Here is a 21,521-nt window from a genome sequence, read left to right on the forward strand (position 1 = left end):
ATTGAGGCTCAAAAAGGGGAAACGGTTAAAATAACTTGGTTTTATTTTTGAATATAAATTGTAACCCTGTTTTAATAGTGTAATATATCTGTAAACGCTAGGGCCACAGAAATGGACGTTTCTGTAGAATGACCCTTGAGCTGTTCTTTTACAGGCCGAACTCAGTTGTTACCACTACAGACATCAGCACCGATACGCAGCACATCCACCTGAATGGACACTACAACACATTGACTGTAGCAGCTGTTCTAAAGTGCCGTCATGTCCGTTTGTCTCCAAAGGTCTCCTGTGCCATCGCCAAAAAGCTGAACTTAAGTCTGGCTGCACTTTCTTCACCAGCCATTGTTACAGACCCCCGACGCTTGAACCTACACTCGTAAAAACAATGGTCTTTGGTTCTCTATAGAACCAGTTAACACTCAAATAAGCATGTGCATGCTTAAATGGTCCTTCGCATGGTGATATGGTTGTTCAGATTGAAGAAGATTGGAGAACGTGTTGTATGTGGTTCTAAATAGCACAAAAACAGGTTCTTCTAATGGTTACGATGCCAAGCTTGTAACAATAGCAAAACCCTTTTTGGTGCCGTATTTCCATAAAATGGAAATGGAACCATGTACAACACATTCTCCATCAATCTGAAGAACCATTTCACCATGCAAAGAACTCTGTAAGCATGCACATGGTTCTTTGAGTGTTCATGTTTCTATATAGAACCATTGTCTTTACTAAAGAACCCTTGAAGAATCGTCTTTTTAAGAGTGCAAATGAATTTCTTCAGCTTAGTATGATGAAAAATGATGGATAACGCAACACTATGAGATGTTAAGTTTACCCTTTTGGACTGGTCTTCACATTTATCACACCCTTGGTCAGTGCTCTGACTCCTGAAGTGGGTTGATACTAAAGGCCCTGGACCTCAAAAGAAGTAGCAGTGATGTCCAAATCAGAGACGAACCGTAGTTAGGTCTAACCTAAACAGTCTACTTTCCTGGACATCACTACTAAATGTAATCGTAGCAGGAGCAATATATATGTGTGTGTGTGTGTGTGTGTGTGGCCATTTTATCAGCTCCATGTACTGTATAGCTGCACTTTGATACTTTGTTAGCCCCCTTTTACCCTGTTCTTCAGTGGTGAGGGCCCCCATGGACCCTCACAAAGCAGGTACTATTTGGGTGGTAGATCATTCTCAGCACTGCATTAACACTGATGTGGTGGTGGTGTGTTAGTGTGAGTTGTGCTGGTGCAAGTGGATCAGACACAGCAGTGCTGCTGGAGTTTTTAAACACTGTGTCCACTCACTGTCCACGCTATTAGATACTCCTACCTTGTCGGTGCACCTTGTAGATGTAAAGTCAGAGACGACAGCTCGTCTGCTGCTGCACAGTTTGTGTTGGTCTTCCTCTATTCTCAGTCCAGCAGCGACACTGAGGTGTTTAAAAACCCCAGCAGCACTGCTGTGTCTGATCTGCTCAGACCAGCATAATGTCCATGGTGGTCCTGACCACTGAAGAACAGGGTAAAAGGGGGTAACAAAGTATCAGAGAAACAGATGGACTACAGTCTGTAACTGTAGAACTACAAAGTGCAGCTATACAGTAAGTGGAGCTGATAAAATGGACAGTGAGTGTAGAAACAAGGAGTTGTGTGTGTGTGTGTGTGTGTGTGTGTGTGTGTGTGTATATATATATAATGTCACATATATTTTTCTCCTGCTGCCTGATTCATGTACATATATGTATAGACTTACCAAGCACTTTATTAGGACATCTGTTCATCCATGCAATTATCTTAATTGGCATTTGTGACTGTGTGCATAAAATCAGCTTCAGATAATGTTCAACCATCAGCAATCATGTTAAATGTTAAATATCAACCATCAGAATGGGGGAAAGATGTGATCTCAGTGACCTTGATTGTGGAATGACTGTTGATGCCAGACAGGCTGGTCTGAGTATTTCTGTAACTGCTGACATCTCAAGATATTTATGCACAGATTTACTAGGAGTTTGCTCTGAATGGTGCAGTAAACACCCAATGAGCAGCAGTTCTGCGGCCGGAAGTGCCTTGCTGAGGAGAGAGGTCAGTGGAGAATGGCCAGACTGGTTCGATCTGACGGAAAGGCTATAGTAACTCAGATAACCATTCTGTACAATTGTGGAAAGCAGCAAAGCATCTCTGAATGAACAACACTTCAAACACTGAGGTGGATGGGCTACAACAGCAGAAGACCACATCAAGTTCCACTTCAGCCTAGAACAGAAAGCTGAGGACACAGGCTCACAACTGGACACCTGAAGACTGGTAAAACATAGCCTAGTCTGATGAATCTCGATTTCATCTGAGGTGTACAGATGGTAGGCTCAGAATCCATGGTCATCAGAGTCCATGGTCCCAACCTGCCTTGTGTCATCAGTCCAGGCTGGTGGAGGTGGTGTAATGGTGTGGGGAATGTTTTCTTGGCCCACTTTGGGCCCAGTTAATACCAATCAATCACTGCTTGAATGCCACAGTCTGTTTGTTTTGTTGCTGACCATGTCCATCCCTTCATGGCTACAGTCCCTACAGCATATCACAAAGGAAAAGTAGCTCAAACGGGTGTTATGAACATAGAGTTCAGGATTGTTCAGTGGCCTTCCCGGTCATCAGATACGAATCCAGTAGAAGGACGTAGCATTAAAATGCACCTGAAAAACCTGCAGGAATTACAAGATGCCATCATATCAGCATGGACCAGAACCTCGAAGGAATGTTTCCACCATCTTGCGGAATCCATGCCACGAAGAATTGAGGCTGTTTTGAGAGCCAAAGTGAGGCCCTACCCAGTATTAGCCTGGTGTTCCTAATAAAGCGCTCAGTGAGTGTATGTATAAAACAACCACTGGTACATGACACTGCAGTAAAAAAAAACTAACATGCTTTTTTCTGAGAGAAAACTCATAATCCCAATGCAAAAGGCTGTTATTGGGCTTACCTATCGTTTATCTGTGTCTTTTCCCAAAGTGGCCTGCATTCCCCAACTGTAGCTCCGGTTACAGCTGGTACCAAGTTTGTACTTCGGATCACAGCCAAGTCTTCCGTTCCATTAATCATTTCATGTCAGGTTTTAATGAGAATTGAAGACACTCTGATTCAGAAACTTAAAGTTCATTAAATATGTATTATTTTTTAAATGCAGCAGCCTGTTACAAAACCGCGCGTACTGTCTTTACATGTAAAGTATTATTGTGAAGCTTTACTGAAAGTCTGAAAGTCTTATTGAGGGAAAAAACAGCCGTAGTTACAAATCAGCATCGCTCCACTTGACCAAAAACCTGATGTGAGTGATTTGAGTTGTTTTTATTCTGATAAATCTGATTATGTTGTGATGTTCAAGGGCCTGAAGATGCTCCAAACCCAAAACCCAGCATATGATCTCATGTTGTGATCTGTTTCAGTGGGATAAAGAACAACAGATTGCCCCCCCACTCTGAAAAAAATGAGCAAGAACTGTTATTAGAATTTGTGTATATATATATATAAATATATCGCTGTTGTCGGAAGAAAACCTCAAATCTCCAAAATGGTAATTTTACAGGAGAAGGAAAAAACATACTCTACTTTTAATGTAAGTCAGTGGAACCAGAATTTTTTCCAAGTCATTTTGGGCCATTGTTTTTCGGTCCATTCTTCATGAAATTTACACACAAAGTAAAGGACAACAGGCTTTTTCAAATTGTGTCAAAACCAGAAAAACAACAAAAATGAATGTACGAGGTTTTGTTCCGACAGCAGCGATATGTAAATTAGAATGGAATGTTTGCAAACAAATGCGTGATTCCTTTAAGAAAAGTTCAGTTTTTCATAATCGCTCATGTTTCCTGTAAATTCATGTTTTTCTGTACATGGTAATAGACTAGAAAACCTACTGACCCAGATACAGTAATCCTGATGAGAGCCAGGGGCAGTCATGGGCTGGAGGTTAGGGAACCAGCCGGTTTGATCCCCAGAGACGACAGTATGTGACTGTAGTGCACTTGAGCAAGACACCTAACCCCCAGCTGCTCCCCGGGCCTCGTGGACAGGGCTGCCCACCACTCCGGGCAAGTGTGCTCACTGCCCCTTAATGTGTGTGCGTTCACTCGTGTGTATGTGGTGGGTTAAATGCGAAGGTGAAATTTCCCTGTTGTGGGAAAGTTAAGGGTCACTTTGTTGCAGCATCAGCCCACTGGCTGTTTTGAGGCAACAGGTTTTCTGTTCATTTGCTAAGTACAGAAAATAGGTGAGACTGTAGGAAATCTAAGACATTAGGATGAAAAGTGTTTAAGTATTCCTTTAAAAACCCCACACAGCGAAACCATCAGTGCTTCAGTTCAGAGATCACAGTGCATTTTTCTACAGTTCTAGATCGACTGCGCACTCGAAGAAGCCTTAGTGTCTGTTGGAGTGCCCGTCCGTGGCCAGTCTTGGTCTGTTCATTAATCCCAGAGGGAGATGTAGGGTTGAGTTTAGGGTTCATGTAGGCCACCACGTAAATACGACGGAAGCTGGAAGCACTTGTTTTTTGTTTTTTTTTTATCTTAATTGTGAAAATGGACTGTACAGAAGGCTCTTTCTCGTTTCTTGCGTGGCTGAGCATGTTATAAAGCAGCCTGTAGCTTTTTTTCATTAGTACACTGTCTTGAGGTTCAACACCTACCATGTTGTAAATAAGAAAAAAAATACTTTGCTATGATTGATGACCATCATGAATGCAAAAGTAAACAGTTTGTTATATAACACTTTTTCTATTGTCTTTATTTGGAGGTGTAAATTCAGTGTGAAGGTGGTGATTCAACTGCAGCTGTGGAATTATAAAATCAGGAATAATATTCAATTAAATATAACCTATGGCCAAACATATGTGAACACCTGACCATCACGCCTGTATGAGCTTGTTGGACATTTCATTCCAAAACCATAGACATTAATATGAAGTCAGCCCCCCTTTGTTGCTATAAGAGACACCAAACAATGCAATGTTCTCCTGGCACCCACCATAGCCAGGTTCGTCCATCAGACAGGATAGTGAGGCATGAATCGTCACTCTAGAGATTTCCACTGCTTCAGAGTCCAGCGGCGGTGCTTTACACCACTCCAGCCGACGCTTGGCATTGCACATAGTGATCTTAGGTTTGTGTGAAGCTGCTCAGCCTGGAAACCCATTTTATGAAGCTCCCAACGCACAGTGGGAGTGCTGATGTTTCTAGAGGCAGTTTGGAGCTCTGTAGTAAGTGATGGAACAGAGGACAGGTGATTTTATGTACTACATACTGAAGCACTCAGCAGCCCCACTCTGTGAGTTTGGTATGAGCTGTTGTTGCTCCTAGGTGCTTCCATTTCACCATAATAGCACTTACTGGGGCAAATCTTGAACATAAATTTCACTTGTGACAAAGGTGGCACCCTGACAGGGCCATGTTTGCAGTCACGGAGCTCTTCAGTACAACCAGTGATTGTCTATGGAGACTGAATCACGATGTGCTTGATTATACACCTGAACACTAATTAGGGGGGGTCCACATACTTTTGGCCATATAGTGTTCCTTGTAGCTCCATTTACTGTATAGCTGCACTTTGTAGTTCTACAGTTACAGACTGTAGTCCATCTGTTTCTCTGATACTTTGTTACCCCCTTTTACCCTGTTCTTCAGTGGTCAGGACCCCCATGGACCCTCACAGAGCAGGTACTATTTGGGTGGTGGGTCATTCTCAGCACTGCAGTCACACTGATGTGGTGGTGTGTTAGTGAGTGTTGCGCTGGTCTGAGTGGATCAGACACAGCAGTGCTGCTGGAGTTTTAAACACTGTCCACTCACTGTACACTCTATTAGACACTCCTACCTTGCCGTTCCACCTTGTAGATGTAAAGTCAGAGATGTTGGCTCATCTGCTGAACAGTCTGTGTTGGTCATCCTGATGTCCTTCATCAGTGGTCACAGGACGCTGCAGGCTGGATATTTTTGGTTGGTGGACTATTCTCAGTCCAGCAGTGACACTGAGGTGTTTTAACAACTCCAGCTCTGCTGTGTCTGATCCACAACTCAATTCTCAGACTGTTTTTAAACATAAGTGTGGGCTATTATTCACACACATATTCCACCATCATTTCACCCAGTTTACATTTGTGGATTCAATATATTTTTAAAGATAATTCTGAATCTCCCAAAAAATATAATATTGTGTTTGGGAAGAAATGTAACACCAAATCTTTCCTAAAGACTCAAATGAATTATAGATATCTGGATACCCTTTTAGAGGTTTTGTAGACATTCAAAGGATATTAAATCAACAGCACTGTGCAATAGCCAGACACCACCCTTCACACAATGAATTGCACGTTTCTCATTTTTCAGCACAGAAACTGGCAGAAAACTACACAAAGCCTCAAAAATGAATATCAGCTGTGTGAGGGTCAGTGAGTCCCTCTTTCATTCCAGCTTCCATTCTTCTCAGGAGACTCACTTTCAGCTCCTCAAAGAATCTGCAGACACGCCTCCAGAAGCTGGCTGATGATTTTCTGAAGTAATCAAACCCATTCATTGGTGCTGAGCTCTGGACTCTGGGGTGGTCAACCCATCATTCAGCTTCTTTGTTTGATGTGTCCGTCTCCTTTTCTCAGTGAGATTCTTCTTGATCTGGTACACATCCTTTCAGACCCACAGCGCTGAGTGGTCTTCTCAGAGCAGAAGGATGTAGCTTTTAATCATTGTTTGAGCTCCAGTTTTGGAAACTTGCTTATTTTCTTTTGACTTTCTCCTTAAATCTGAAAAATGGATAACTTGCACTTAATGGCCGTTTCTACTGGAAATTAAATAAAGGGGTGGTCTCTGACTTTTGCACAGCACTGTGGTTAAATAGTAACGTATATACTCAGCTGAGCTGCACAGGTTGGAACAGAAACACACAAACTCCTGTTCCAAGGGGAAATAAAGATGTTTAAATGCCATTCATGTGATACAGATACATAATCAACTGATTCAAACGCTTTGCCACATTTTTTTTTGTTAACTTTTTTTTTTTTCAAATTCACGAGATATTCAACATGCTTTTTTGAAAAGCATTTATTGTTTAAATTACTAAATATAATGCAAACACGCTAACAAAATAACTCACTCATTTCCTACAAAAGAAAATGTTTACAGTAAGAAATCTGCTTAGTTGCAACCACCAATTAAATCCTCACTTGGACATATATACAAAATATATACACTCATGAAATCCGGTTAAGTACAGTCTGCAATCTGCGTTAAACCTTGGAATGTGTCTGCTGTACTTTGTTAAATCCCTGCTCAGTGCCTTTCCAAAAGGCTTAACGTCACCTCAGGGGAAGAGCAAACCTTTTCAACCCAATAAGAAAAAAAGAACATCCTCCTAGTAGAAAGAGCAGTAGGTGTGTGTGTATGTGTGTGTGTGTCTGTGTGTGTGTGTGTGTGTGTTTCACAGCTGAGGCAGTTTGTCCACCGGTGTGTCGAATTTGAAGTCTGGAGGGAAGAGGTCGGCGGCTCGAGGGTAGATCAGTCTGTATGACTGACGGATGGTCACATCAGCCACACCAGCGATATCTCCGATTTCTGTCAAAAAAAAAAAGTAAGAATTTCTGCATAATTTAATGGTTGAGATACTGAAAATGCACCAATCAGGCAGAACATTCTGACCACCTCCTTGTTTCTATGTTCATTGTCCATTTTATCAGCTCCACTTACTGTAGAGCTGCACTTTGTAGTTCTACAGTTACAGACTATAGTCCATCTGTTTCACTGATACTTTGTTACCCCCTTTTACCCTGTTCTTCAGTGGTCAGGACCCCCGTGGACCCTCACAGAGCAGGTACTATTTGGGTGGTGGATCACTCTCAGCACTGCAGTCACACTGACGTGGTGATGGTGTATTAGTGTGTTGCGCTGGTCTGAGTGGATCAGACACAGCAGTGCTGCTGGAGTTTTTAAACATTTCATTCTGAGAATAGTCCACCATCCAAAAATATCCAGCCAACAGCGTCCTGTGGGCAGCGTCCTGTGACCACTGATGAAGGACTAGAGGATGACCAACACAAACTGTGCAGCAGCAGATGAGCTGTCGTCTCTGACTTTACATCTACAAGGTGGACCGACAAGGTAGGAGTGTAACAGAGTGGATGCAGTATTTAAGCTAATCTTTAAAAGACGGACGTCCAGTTTATGTGTCTCAGAACACAACGTCTTCCTCTTGGCCTTCTTTAATAAGGACATGAAGGACGTCTGACATCATTTTAAAGCAGTTAAAAACTAGCACTGCTTACTGCTGCTCATCTCACTCTGACTGGACTCACATGATGCTCACTGTCATGGTAACATCTACACTGTGGTTCTCTACACATGTACGTCATTTTGGATCAGATTACTTGTAGTGAGCAGGTAAACGGAGATTTTTCATTAGGTTGTTGAGTAGAGTGAGAAAACACCTCAATCTTAATCTATAATAGGAATGTATTCAATCCTATTGGCAAACATGCTTGCATGTAAACACAGCCAGTATGATAAGTGAACCCTTTTTTGTGCTATATAGAACGATTTTCCAAAAGGTTCTATATAGAACCACATAACGCATTCTCCATTAATGTGAAAAAACATTACCATGCAAAAAGTGTTCATGGCTCTGTATAAAACCAGTGTCTACTAAGGACTCCCTGAAGAAAAAGATCGTTTTAAGTGTACAAATTAATTTCTTGAGCTTAGTATGACCAAAAATATGTACAAATCAACACTTAAAATTTCTACTTTCAAGCAAGTCATGATTACTCAAATAATTCTGAATAAACCAACACACCCAACAGAAGTTTCTGCCTGAGAAAACATCCAGCTACTCAGCTTCGCGTCAAAAGAAGCATCAGCTCAGAACAAATGCAGTCACTCCTGCCACACCTGTTCCAGTAAACTCTGTAGGATAGACCTAAAGCTTCACTGCTTGCCGTTTGCTGTGTCACATACCTTTCTGTGTCTTTTTCTCGGCCGATGCCTGAGAGGCCATGTAAATGGCGGCTGCCGCCACAGAGATGGGGCTGCGGCCCGGGACCAGATCCAGCTCCACCGCCTTCCGAGCGATGAAGGTGGCAGCCATCTGAACCTGTTTAGGCAGGCCCAGGTTGGAGCAGAAGCGGGACATGAAGTCTCCTGTGGTGATCAGATCCACGCTCGTCTCCAGAGCCTTCAGGATGAGCTTAAAGCATCGGCCAATCTCCTTTTTCGAAATCCGGGAAACGGCACAGATCTCTGTTAAAGGTGAAAGGATAAGATTACAGATAAATCAGTAAGAAGTGTAAATCGCTGGCCTCACGGTTTGATCCGGTTTAGTTAGGAAATAATCATTAAATCTCAAAATTTCCCCACAGTTTGGTACTTGAAAGTGCACCGAGTACACAAATGTGACAGGAGGAGCAATTTATACTAGGGACCAAAAGTTAGTCGATGAAATAACTCAAAAGGGGCTGAACGTGAAAAGGCAAAATCTAAGGCCCAATACCATTTCTTAATTTTATCTCCACCCCTTGTTTTTGAGTGTTCACTGTACGCGAACCTGCTAGTCTGCAGTGACGGCAGTGGAGTGTAAAGTTCAGCTCCTCACTGCTGGGCGTTAGTTACATTTAGGGCAACATATGCCTTCAAAAGGAGGGGGGGTGGTGATTATTATCACCCCACCCCTAATTCTTTGGTCATACAAAGCTGAAGTCAGCTTGTCTGAATGTTTCCATTCCACCTTAAATAGAGCAGGAGTTACATTCTGGCACTTCAGGCGTCAGAATTGTTGGACTATTTAAGGTAGAACAGGAAAATTCAGCTGGCTTCTGAGACATGCTACTAGCGATTTTTCTGTCTGTTATGAAGACCATAAAACATGGAAATGACAAACTAACATAAAACAGCGGTTATTGTCATTTTTTTAAGGGAGGAAATTCTCACATTTGTGGGTTTCTTTGGTCTCTTGTTCAGTCATCTTGAATGTTTTTCTTTTCTCATATCTCTCTGTTTGGAGTCCCTGAAAAACCTCAGTTTGGAGGGTCGTGTAGCCCCAACACTTCGCCCCACCCCTCAATCTCAAGAATCAGGACACCCTAACCCTAGACATGAACGCGCATTACAGAGGGGTAGGGCTAAGTGGTAGAGGTGAGGGGTGAAATGGGATCGGGCCCAAGATAAGACATTAAAACAAATTTAATAGTAAATAAAATGAGCAACAGTGAAACTACCACCCACGTGGAACTACTTCACAATTTCTGTGAGGAAAACAAACTTCACTACAGGCTCGATACCAAACAAAAAAAAGTCATACACTCAATATGAAGAAACCACAGTCAAAGCACAAAATACAACTAAAAATTACAGTATTCATCATCTTGAATCCACTGTTGTTGCACTGTAGCTACATACTGTAATCATTTTGCTAAGATACTTTTGTTGCCAAGAATTTTCATTTCAGTGCATCACAAACAATACAAGCAAGCTTTTTTTAGCACTGGAAAAATCAACCATTTGATTTAGTATTTGAATTTTTTCACATTTGAAAACATCCCAAAGATTTGCAGCCAAAAAATGAGCTTAAAAATTGCTCTAATTGACCATTTTAAACTCCCACGTTCTAAAACTGAAGTAGAATTGCAACCCAAATTGTGTCTAGAATAGCACATGGCTCTTCAGGCTTCTTTAACTAAAAAGCACTTCAGATTTTTAATGCATAGACTCACCTTTAAATGTTCTGGGGACTCCCTCCTGTCTGCAGGCGATGTACAGGCAGGCTGAGGCAATGGCATCGTTACTCCTGCCCTTAAGGCTCTTCTGCTCATAAACTTGCTTAAATAAGTTATTTGTGCGATCCTGGAGAATGAACAAACAGCCGTGTTAAAATGCTTTTAACTAACTGAAAATGTTATGACTGACTGCAATTTCCCTCTGGGATCAATAAAGGATTCTGATTCATATGTTCAGACACAGATGTACCGAGCTGTGCCTTCACCCCCCCAGCCCAGCTGCGAGAGTCACGCTACTTCCCCATTTCTAACTGAACAGTTTCAGTCCACTGGGCTAAATGGTTTCACTCCGGCTGTGAAAGATGTGTGTTCTTGGTCAGTTTCAGCAATAAAAAAAGCCTGAAATCTTTGGTGTTAAAGCAGGTTTTCTACAGTTACTTCTGTTCATGTTCTGTGAACACAGACATCTCAAATTGTTTCCAAGCATAAGCCTGCATGAAACACTAAAATATGCCTTTAAAAGCTGCGTGAATTCACAGCAGAGTCAAAGTTAATCAGCATTCATGGGATTTTCTCATGGCACTATATAGGTGCACTTTATAGCTCTACAGTTACAGACTGTTCATCAAGGCTGTGATCTACTTTGCCCAGATGTGACTAGGGATATTAGTCCAATAAGGGACCATCTACCCCTGAGCGACAGAGGGACACTTACTACGATGTTCCTGGGCAAGTTGATCCGGTCAGCCATGGTGCTGATCTCTTTGAAGGCATTCAGCATGGCTCTGTCAGAGCTGCTCATGGTTCTACGGTTCTGGTACTTGGAGTTGCCGAACTCATCGAAGCTTGCAGCTCCTGTTCCCTGTTTGCATACAGAGCAAAAGCAGTCATGTTTCCAGAAAGTTCTCCCAAATAAATAAATCAAACTTGCTGAACTGAATGCGACTAATGCCACATTTAGAAATGGACGACTATTAATAGTGTATTGTTTGAAATATGGACATTATAATGAGCTTCTTATCTTCAAAAATAGCCTAATAACTATTTTGGCAAAAATATTGGTGCATACTTGGGATAGGTGAAGTAGAAAAGCATAAAATAAATGAATGAATTGATTATAAAAATATAACATTACAATACAAAACATTTACAACATAGCCTCTAGCACAATTGTTAAATGGTGCAATGAGGCCAACCTTTACTGAGTCATTTAAATTATTTTTTATTTTTATCTTCTTAACTAAAGCTCACACTGTGTGGATTAAATAAAACACTTGCACACTGAAGACATGATTTGCTCTTTAATTTTTCCATTCTGATCACTCAGTCCAATTAAACAAGACTACCTTCTCCTTATAATACAATACAACGTTCTTGACGTACAGTCAACATCTTGTGTATTGTGCCGTAATTTATAACAATAATAAAAAACTATTGAATAGTATAATAATTTATACTAGCACTGTAAAACTGATGCAGCTCATGCTGATTCAAACGAATGCATTTTTACTGAAATCACATCCTAACTGTGTTGGCTGCATGTGAACAGAAATGAAGGCAGCCCTGTTACCTTGCTGATCATTGTAGTGAGATCTCCTCCATTCAGAAGAGGATTCTGAGCATCACCAACACGTGAAGGGTCTTTGGTGGCTTTTTCATTCGAGAATGTCCTCCACTCTGAGCCAACGTCAATAACACGGTCACCTGGCATGGAGAGGAAGTGTGAGTGGAGGGGAAGACAATAAATAGAACTTGTGCACATGTGCCTGACGCGAAAAAGAGACTTGTCAATCTGTCCATCTTAGAGACCAGAATGGAAATAACCCCTTGTAATATGGTTTAACACCTCTTTAAGGACCTTTTTAAAATTCTGCATGGTTATAATGTGAAAAGCTCTATTCAAGTTCACAAAGGTGGTGAGCTTCCTCACAGAAAGGAACCTTTTTTTTGGCTTTAAAAGTATTTTTTGTTTTTTTAATATATATATATATATATATATATATATATATATATATATATATATATATATATATATATATATATATATATATATATATATATATATATATATATGTGTGTGTGTGTGTGTGTGTGTGTGTGTGTGTGTGTGTGTGTGTGTGTGTGTGTGTGGCAGAGAAGTAGGAGCATGGTGCAGTGAGAGTAGTGCCTAGAGAATTTTCTGTATGAAATTTTTTTATATCTTTTTTTTTTCTGCACCTGACCTAAAAAACCATTCCAGACTGTGAGAATGTGTTGCAAGGGGCATACCGGACTTAAATTGGGCAAAATATTGAGTTGTGTACGCCCAGCTTTACCTAAACGAGTGTGAACCATCACAGAGAGATCAGCTCTGAGCAAATAAATGAGGCTTTTAATGTGAACATAGCCTAAAACTGTCTGGAAAAGGTCTACTTCAAGCTGCAGGTGATATGTTTGTGCACATGTGAGGCAATAATGAACAATTTCTCTCAAAGTTACCATCTGATGACCGTTCATACAGTAATACAGGCTGTAAGAGGTCCCTGCTCCTAACGCTGAGCTAGATAACATACCTCCTGGTGATGGATCTGTTGACAACATCCAACAACGTAAGAACACTATGGGTAGAATGACACTGGGTCTTGACAAGAGAGACCATTTCAAGTACTTACCTACCACCAGGCCACATTCCGGACAGATCATATCGCCTGCCCTGTAGTCCTCCACCAGAATGGCTTCGGGGTGATTGGGGCATTGCACCTTGGGAAGAGCATCTCCACTATAACAAGGGGAGGAATTAAGGTTAAAGCAAGCCAGGGATGGGAGGTATTGGTAAAAATGAATAGGAAAACACTGTCCAGATATATCGAGGTACAGATGATGTGTAAGTCAGCATTAAGGCCCAGTCACACCAGCTTTCCCAGCAAAATGAAATTAATTTCTCTGGAATTCACCATGCTGAACGAATTCGACTTCCAGAGGGAATAAAGATGAGCTGACACATTTTAGGCCCTACAGTTTCCCTTTATGTTAAACTTTGCGTAATCTCTTTAATGAAATGTTTGAGTTTTAAATCATTTGAGTTTCAGCAAAAAGGTTTAAATGTCTGATAAAAGTTTAAATCGTGATAAATTATACCACAGTATGTTGGAATACAATCTTAACTGCATGTTTGCTTACAAAAAGAGCATAATTAGTCACGTATGACTGGATTTAGTGTAGTGTGTGAAATGTTAGTCACTGTATGCATAGCTTTTTTTGTGTTTGGTTTTTTTTTTTATATAAATGTGTCTGACTTTCACCAACTTACCAGATGTCAGAAAAAGTAAATACTGCATCATGGAAACATCTTGGTGTATCGTATTACATTTTGGCCATTTCGCCCAGCTCTACCTTACTAGAACAAGTTGAAATGGACATAAACAACATGACTGGGGCAGCTCTAGTCAGCCCAAGTAGCTTTCAAAAGCTGTTGCCATCCACCACGTCCTTCTCTATAATTTTGCTGGTGCAACTTCCTCATAGAATTTCCTGCCTATGGCGCCTTTAAGGGCACAATTTAAAAAGCTCCCCAGCTTGAAGTATAAACCTACCTATTCAAATAGGACATGTTAAAATGGAAACAGTCGAAATTTTTTTTTAACCAATTACACTGTCAGTTGAGAGGTGTTAATCATTTTGTTGAAATGACCACATATGCACATTAACTTAAACTGTGCATTACTTACATTAGAAGATATTCTTCGTTTCCTTGTCTAGAACATTTTATATAATTTCTGTGGAACCTGTCAGGCAAGTCAGAAACAGTCCTACGATCCTCAGGACTTTTTAGGCAGCATGCACATGATGTGCTTATGTCTGCAGATTCAGGTTAGAGGTGGGTGATTTCCAAGAGACATATCACAATATTTTGACAAAGACCCAAAACCCTTTAGCGTCACTTTTACAGAAACAGATTGCTGAAAAATCCAACATTCAGAATTTTCCCACATACCCCTAATGTAGTCAGCCATTACTGGTGTCAAGAGCTGGAGCAACATGTTTCTAACAAGCAAGCAAGCAAAATTTATTTATATAACGCTTTTTACAACAGATGTCACAAAGCAGCTAAACAAAACAATCAGTATTACAGAAAGAAAAGAAAAGAAAATCCAGGTCCAAGTCCCCATGAGCAAGCCAGCAGCGACACCACAAACCAATAGTCACCCAAACCGTTTCTGTGGAAATACAACAGTAAAACCTCTCAGGATCTGCTCCAGGTCTTCAATAAGGTCACACAGGCTTGTTGATGTGGTTTAGGATCACTGTGTGACCCACTGTGAGCTATAAAAACAAACATCACAGATCACGTCACAGGGTGTTTCAGACAACACCAGGGCTGATCTTCACACAGCAGGAATGACGTCGGATCAGATTCCTCTATTTTTTCAGGCTGCCATTGTTGCAAACACTATGGGCGCATACGGGACCAGCACTCCAACTTGAGATGGTTGGCAAACAAAAGATGCCGTGATGTGACAAGTTTTGTTCATTTTTATAGTTCACGGTGGAGCTGGGTAATATGGTAAAAATGTTAAATACTTTAAAGAGGTTTTCACGATGCACAATATGCCGAAACACAAATTTTCTGACGTGATCAATCAGAAAATACAAGTGAGCAAATAACACACTGTGCTGCACTAAATCCAATTAAACAGAACAAATTAGGCTATGGTCACAATGCAGGTAAAAGTGGCCCAAATATGATTATCACCAATTTTTTTTGACTGTTCACATCATCTTTTAAATGTGCGACATCAGTCTAAACAGATGAGCTCCCAAACCGTCCCGCATGCGCCCATAGACAACGCTTCAGGCGGCTCATCCAGAGGTAAACTATCACGACTGCCAACAAACGCCAGTTGTTCCCGGAGGGTCCAGCTTCATTTTCACCAGCATCACAGGAGCCATAAGGAAGTTCCGAGCATTCCCGAGTCATTCAGGCACAGTCACTTTGGTTCACCTCCTCGGATTCTTTACACTTCTCTCAAAGGACTTGTAACCGTTCTGACGCCGCAGCCTCGGCCTCCTGCGGTCGCGTTTGGCCTTTTATTTCAAAATCTCTTCAAACGTGGAGGGCTTTGGGTGAGGCTCTTCTAATTTTTGTACAGAAATATCAGCCTAAATGTTTGAGTCTCCGCTGCAAGAAATGATGACTGTCGAGTTGGACATGAATTCCGATCTGGCTGTTCAGACAGAACTGTACTGTCGCAGATCGGATACGTATCGCATACGAAAGCATCTCAAGTCAGAAGTGAGAATGTCAGATTCAGTGTGTTTATCTGTTCACACTGACACACATCTGTGCCACACATGAGGAAAAAGATCGGATTTGGGCCACTTTTACCTGCTGGAGCCTTAGACTGTTGGAAGTTGGAAAGTGGTTCTGAACACTAACTGCATCAACGACATGCTTAGAAACACAGAGACGCATTGTAGCCCAATTGATCAAGATACTGCTACAGCCATAATATCCAGCCCTAGAGTAGTTAGTGTCTTAAAGCACACTGACCAGAGTGCGCAACCTTAAAGAAGACCTAGAAGTGGTTTGAGGAGGCTGAGAGAGGTTTCAGGGATGTATTTTCATAGATACGATTAGAGCTATTTGGGTGACTATTGCATTCTAGTGCTTGTTAGCCTCGATGCTTCAGTTTTAAACTACAAAAGCAAAATCTGGACTCAACACATCTTGGCGGATCAACTACATCTGTTGTAAGTTGGCAAAATGGGGAAAAGTTGATTTTTTGCCAAACCATTTCTTTGAAAACTGTCTTAAACTCCGAGCACAATGACTTACTTAACATTTCACACACTGCACTGGACTAAAGCCAATGGAAAAGGCCTAATTATACTCTGTTAACGAAACATGCAGTCAGTCACTGTTTTCATATTAATATGCTCAGAAAAGCACAGTGTCATCAATCTTCCGGTCCAGGCTCGATTTCGCACGGCGACACAAACTGCAGGAATTTTCTAGTGTGACTGAGGCTTTAAGTAAGTGAACCCTCCTCTACCTGAGATCTGCTACTCTGTGCTACAAAGAGCATCTCACAAACCTGAAATAGTTTGCTGACCGGACTGTTCTGCATCTCCTAAAATTACACCAAAGAGAACCTTACACATTATTGAACAAGTCAACCAGACAGAGAGCACATTCACAGAAAAGGAAACTTATTTTAAACTAGTCTTGCAAAAATAAACAATTATACACTGCGGTCCATCAACACCATTCACCAAAAGTCTATTTTAAGATTTTCCACTATTCCACAATCAACACTCCATATAAGATTAAGCGACCCTTATTAGTCCCACAACAGGGAAATTTCACCTGCACATTTTTACCCATGTGTGAAGTGAAACACCACATACACACTAGTGAGCACACACACTAGGGGGCAGTGAGCACACTTGCCCGGAGTGGTGGGCAGCCCTATCCACAGTGCCTCGGGAGCAGGTGGGGGTTAGGCGTCTTGCTCAAGGGCACTTCAGTCACATACTGTTGGCTCAGGGGATCCAACCAGTGACCTTCCGGTCACAGGGCAGGTTCCCTAATCTCCAGCCCATGACTGCCCCCAAATGGGTGACATGCCCACCTGTGAAGGCACCATTAATGCCGAATGACATGTTGGCAACATATGCTGCCTTCCAGACAACGTCCTTTTTTATTTTCTCCCCAATTTAGTCCTCTCCAATTGCACCAGTTAGTTAGGATTCCCCCAGTCACACAATACTATCAACGCTAGGAGGGCAAAGGCCAGCACAGGCTTCCTCTGAGACCTGTGAAACCAGCAGCATGTAGGTTCACTGGTGGTTCTGGATAGTAAATAAAACTAGATGTACATTTCTTGAAGGAACTGCGAGTGCTTGAAAAGAGCTGTGTGTGTGTGTGTAGGTGAACACCACCTTAGGTATTGTGTGTGAGAGGCAGAGATGTGTGTGTTTGAGGGGGGAGGGTCATTCAAATGAACCGTCACTCTTATTATGCAGCTCTTAGTGGAGAAGCCTTGTTTGAGTCTTATTAGCACCCTCTGAACAAAGTCATCACTATGGAAAATGTTTACTCTATTGCTTAACTGGATAGATGGTGTGAGAAGACCTCTTGAGGATTATTTTGGTGTAATGTTGTATGTATTGAGAAGAAAATGTCTGAGTTATAACAAGTTAAACACAGAAAATCTTGAAATATGCAGATTCTGATTTTGAGAAATTTACATGGGAGTGAATGGGGCAGTTTTCTGTGCCTAGTGCCAAACGAATGCTCATAACTCAAGATAATTGATAAAATGAGATATTTTGAGGTTCCAGAAAGGGCAAGTTTCTCTACCATTTAAAGCTGAAATGGAGTTTCTAGGTGAAAGTTGAAGGATTTTAAAGCAGATTCCCTGCGTGATCAGCTGTGTCTGAGACTGAGTGGCCTGCTGTGACGTCATCGATTTCATTAGAATCTGAAGTTCTGAACATTCCGCCATTCATTCTTATGGGAGGTTTTTAATTTTTAAACTTAATTATATAAAAAACTACCAAGCCGATCGACTCCAAACATACACAGCACAAGTCACAGCGCCGAGACCTTCGAAACGCAGTTTGAACGGAGTCTGTATGTTAAACGGTTCGGGCTGTATTAATCGCAGAAAAGAGTGGAAGAATAAGAAGAAGTATGAGAGATAGAGTGCTTTTTCAAGCTCTCTAATGACTGTTGTCATGGTGACCCCTGGTTCCCATCACCACCACTGTAAAGACATCTCGGGAACATCAGTGGAATTCTCTTTTGAATATTAAGTGCCGTGATCAGGTGACGTATAATATGACCCAGGGAGTGCGGGACTCAATCCCATAATATGTGGGACTCAAACAGAGTAAAATTAAAACCATCAGCACACGTGCTGTAGACATGCCGCCTCGGCTCCTAATGCGGTACTGTCTTAAAAGGACGGTTCTTCAAGGGTTCTTGTGCAAAGGGAACAGTTCTAGCAGAAATTTTGAAAATTCGGTGGTATTCCCCTCAACATCAGGGCTCAGATGCTTCTTTACTGCTAAAATTTGGCCGTCTTTAATCATGCCCTGAAAAGCAATATCACAGTATACCAGTATACAGACATCGAACATAAACACTAGATTAGCTTCTCCTTTAAAATTACACCAAGTGCTGGTTTCCTAGATATGGATTAAGCTCAATCTTCGACTAAACTTGAGATTTTCCATTGGAAATGCTTTTTAATCCAAGTTTAGGCTTAATCTGGGTAGGAGAAACTGACCCCGAGTGACCAGTCAAAGTAGTACTGTTAATGCCATCTGTAGTGTTTGGAGTCTATTAGTATGTAGGTGCTTTTAACCACCTACATCTTTGCCTTTGTTACTTCTACAAGTATTTTATGTAAATTAGCAAGCAATTGTATGCAAATCATAACATTCCCCGCCATCCACAGAACCCACTTCTGGAGTCAGGTGACACAGGCATCTGTATCTATTCCCATGTACACATACTGAGACAGTGAGCTCACTAAACCGCAAGAGTTAAAAAGAAAAAAAAAAGTTATTTGTCTTTGACACACATGTATGAACCCCAGAAGGCACTTCACAGCCATTCAACCAGCTTTACAACCCATGGAAATCAATGAGGCTCTGCGTGTACTGTTCACAGCACTGTGCCTGAAGCCCATCCTGAACCCAAGGCCTACAGCAACACAGACACACATCACTAGTTTAAATAAACAAATTTGTCAGACCCCTCACATCAAAATATTTATTTCAGCTTTCAAGTTGCTTTTTTGCCTTTTCTGACTCTTTTTTTCACTGTTCTCTTATTTGTGTGAAGCACCTTGAGCTGGATTTTTGTGTGTAGATAAATGCTACTCAAAACAGCTAGTCCTAGACCTATTACCATTATTAATACAAATTATTTTCTTATTACCAACAGTGGCTTTAATTGCAACACCACCACCTTTTCAAAACTCCTACCTGGTTCAGACATAAACAAAATAATTCAGAGTGGTTTGGTGTGAAACGCTGTTCTAGAGAAGCTTAAGAGTCAGAACTGTTCACAGTGGTGGTGATAGGAACCAGATGTTCCCCTCTAAAAGCTCATCACAGAAAGTTCCTACATGAAATGGTTATGAATTCACTGCCTCATGACACTTCATGATAGTCCTGTTATTAAAATTTTGGCATAAAATTTCTCGTTAATCCATTTATTTTTACCCATTAACGGTGGAGGGGTACATCCAGGGTGTTGTGAGGCAAAATAGGGTTAGTATAAATAAATAAATAGTCTTGAAAGTAAATTTTATTCAGATTTTCCACCATTTTCCATCATCAACATTCCATATACACTCAGAAGACTCGTGCAGGTTCTCTGGTGGTTCTAGATGGTAAATAAAACGTCTATATCTGTGTTGTAGTCATGGCGACCCCTGGTTCCTATCACCACCACTGTAAAGACGTCTGAACCATTTCACACCAAACCCACTCTGAATCCCTGTTTACACCGACATCCCTGTGCCGGACATTCAGAAATTTTGAAAATGGAATTCGGTGGATTTCCCCTTTAACCCCTGCGTCTCTGTGACATGGCACTTTTCAGCTCCTCTCTCTGCTCTCAGCGCGAAGCAAACTGAACTAAAATCGTGTAAAAATGTAGGAACGGCAGCTTCGTATCCCGCCAGTGCGTGAATAACTGTTTATTTGTACTAATTCAAGCCCTACATCGCTAAATCTCCGCGCCCCGTCTATTTAAATCGCACCAAAAACGGAGCTAAAGCTAATGCTAAAGCACAAATCAGCTAAATTCGCTCTCCTATCGCTCCAGCGCGGCTGGAGTAACACATTACCGCACTATGTGTCTTCTGACCGACCGCATTTGCTCTGCTCCAAAATAAAAAAACAATGACGACGTTCAAATCCGTCGGCTTGCAAACGCTGGAATGCTACCAAGCTAACCATAGACTACAATACAGCCAGTTAGCAGCGTTAGCCTTTCAGGCCAACAAATAAACCCCAAGTTTTCCCAAAAAGCCAGTTTAAAGCTTTTTATAGCTGTATGTGATCTTACTAACTCAATCTATCCTCTAAAATCGACCAGAAGCCGTGATAAACCCACATCTGAAACGTTTAGCGGCGTTAGCAGGACTAACGGTAACCGAGCCACACAAACGAGGCTACAGCAGGCTTCTCGTTCGAATTGTCCGGTCCACCTTAAAGGGTGCAGCTGTTTGCACTATTTAAGGTGGAACGGAGAATTCGTCCCACACAATGCGTCTCATTCACCACCGATATGGAAAAAAGCTTTATTTCAGACACACGGCTTGGTTCGCTGAGGCAGCGCCGTGGCGTCTCTGCCTGTCCCGGAGAGATGAAGCGGTTCGGGTGAATAAAGAGACGCGAAGCGGCTCCGCGGGGAACCAGACTCACCGGCTGGTCGACGCCATTCTGTCCCTCTGCGCTGTTGGGGGCGGCGCTGCGGCCTTATTTATAACCTCCGCCTCTCAGCCCCGTCACGTGTTCCGCTCACGGAAAGAAGCCAGAATGGACGAAAAATATGATATATATATATATATATATATATATATATATATATATATATATATAGACACAGTACAGTTATAGTAAAAAGGGTGGAAATAATATTAAAGTAAGAATAAATATAAAAATTAAAAATCGTATCTACAGGCATTTATACAAACAGAAAAATACAAAAAAATTTGAGGGCAGGATTTACTACACTGAGGCTAAAATGTATTTATATATATATATATATATATAT

General features: G+C 41.4%; 1 protein-coding gene across 1 annotated transcript; it reads right to left on the bottom strand.

Annotated features, from left to right (window-relative positions):
- Window positions 1-6,978: 6,978 nt before the first annotated feature.
- gtf2b (general transcription factor IIB) lies at window positions 6,979-21,256 on the bottom strand. Its single transcript, XM_017706345.2, has 7 exons — window positions 21,170-21,256; window positions 13,396-13,502; window positions 12,315-12,448; window positions 11,460-11,606; window positions 10,742-10,871; window positions 8,991-9,272; window positions 6,979-7,595 (listed from the first exon to the last, which is right to left on the bottom strand). Exons 1-7 carry the CDS (start codon window positions 21,184-21,186, stop codon window positions 7,462-7,464), a joined length of 951 nt encoding a protein of 316 aa, XP_017561834.1. The 5' UTR covers window positions 21,187-21,256; the 3' UTR covers window positions 6,979-7,461.
- Between the last annotated feature and the right edge of the window lie 265 nt (window positions 21,257-21,521).

The sequence above is a fragment of the Pygocentrus nattereri genome, chromosome 17 (genome assembly GCF_015220715.1).
Source record: "Pygocentrus nattereri isolate fPygNat1 chromosome 17, fPygNat1.pri, whole genome shotgun sequence".
NCBI classification, from domain to species: domain Eukaryota; kingdom Metazoa; phylum Chordata; class Actinopteri; order Characiformes; family Serrasalmidae; genus Pygocentrus; species Pygocentrus nattereri.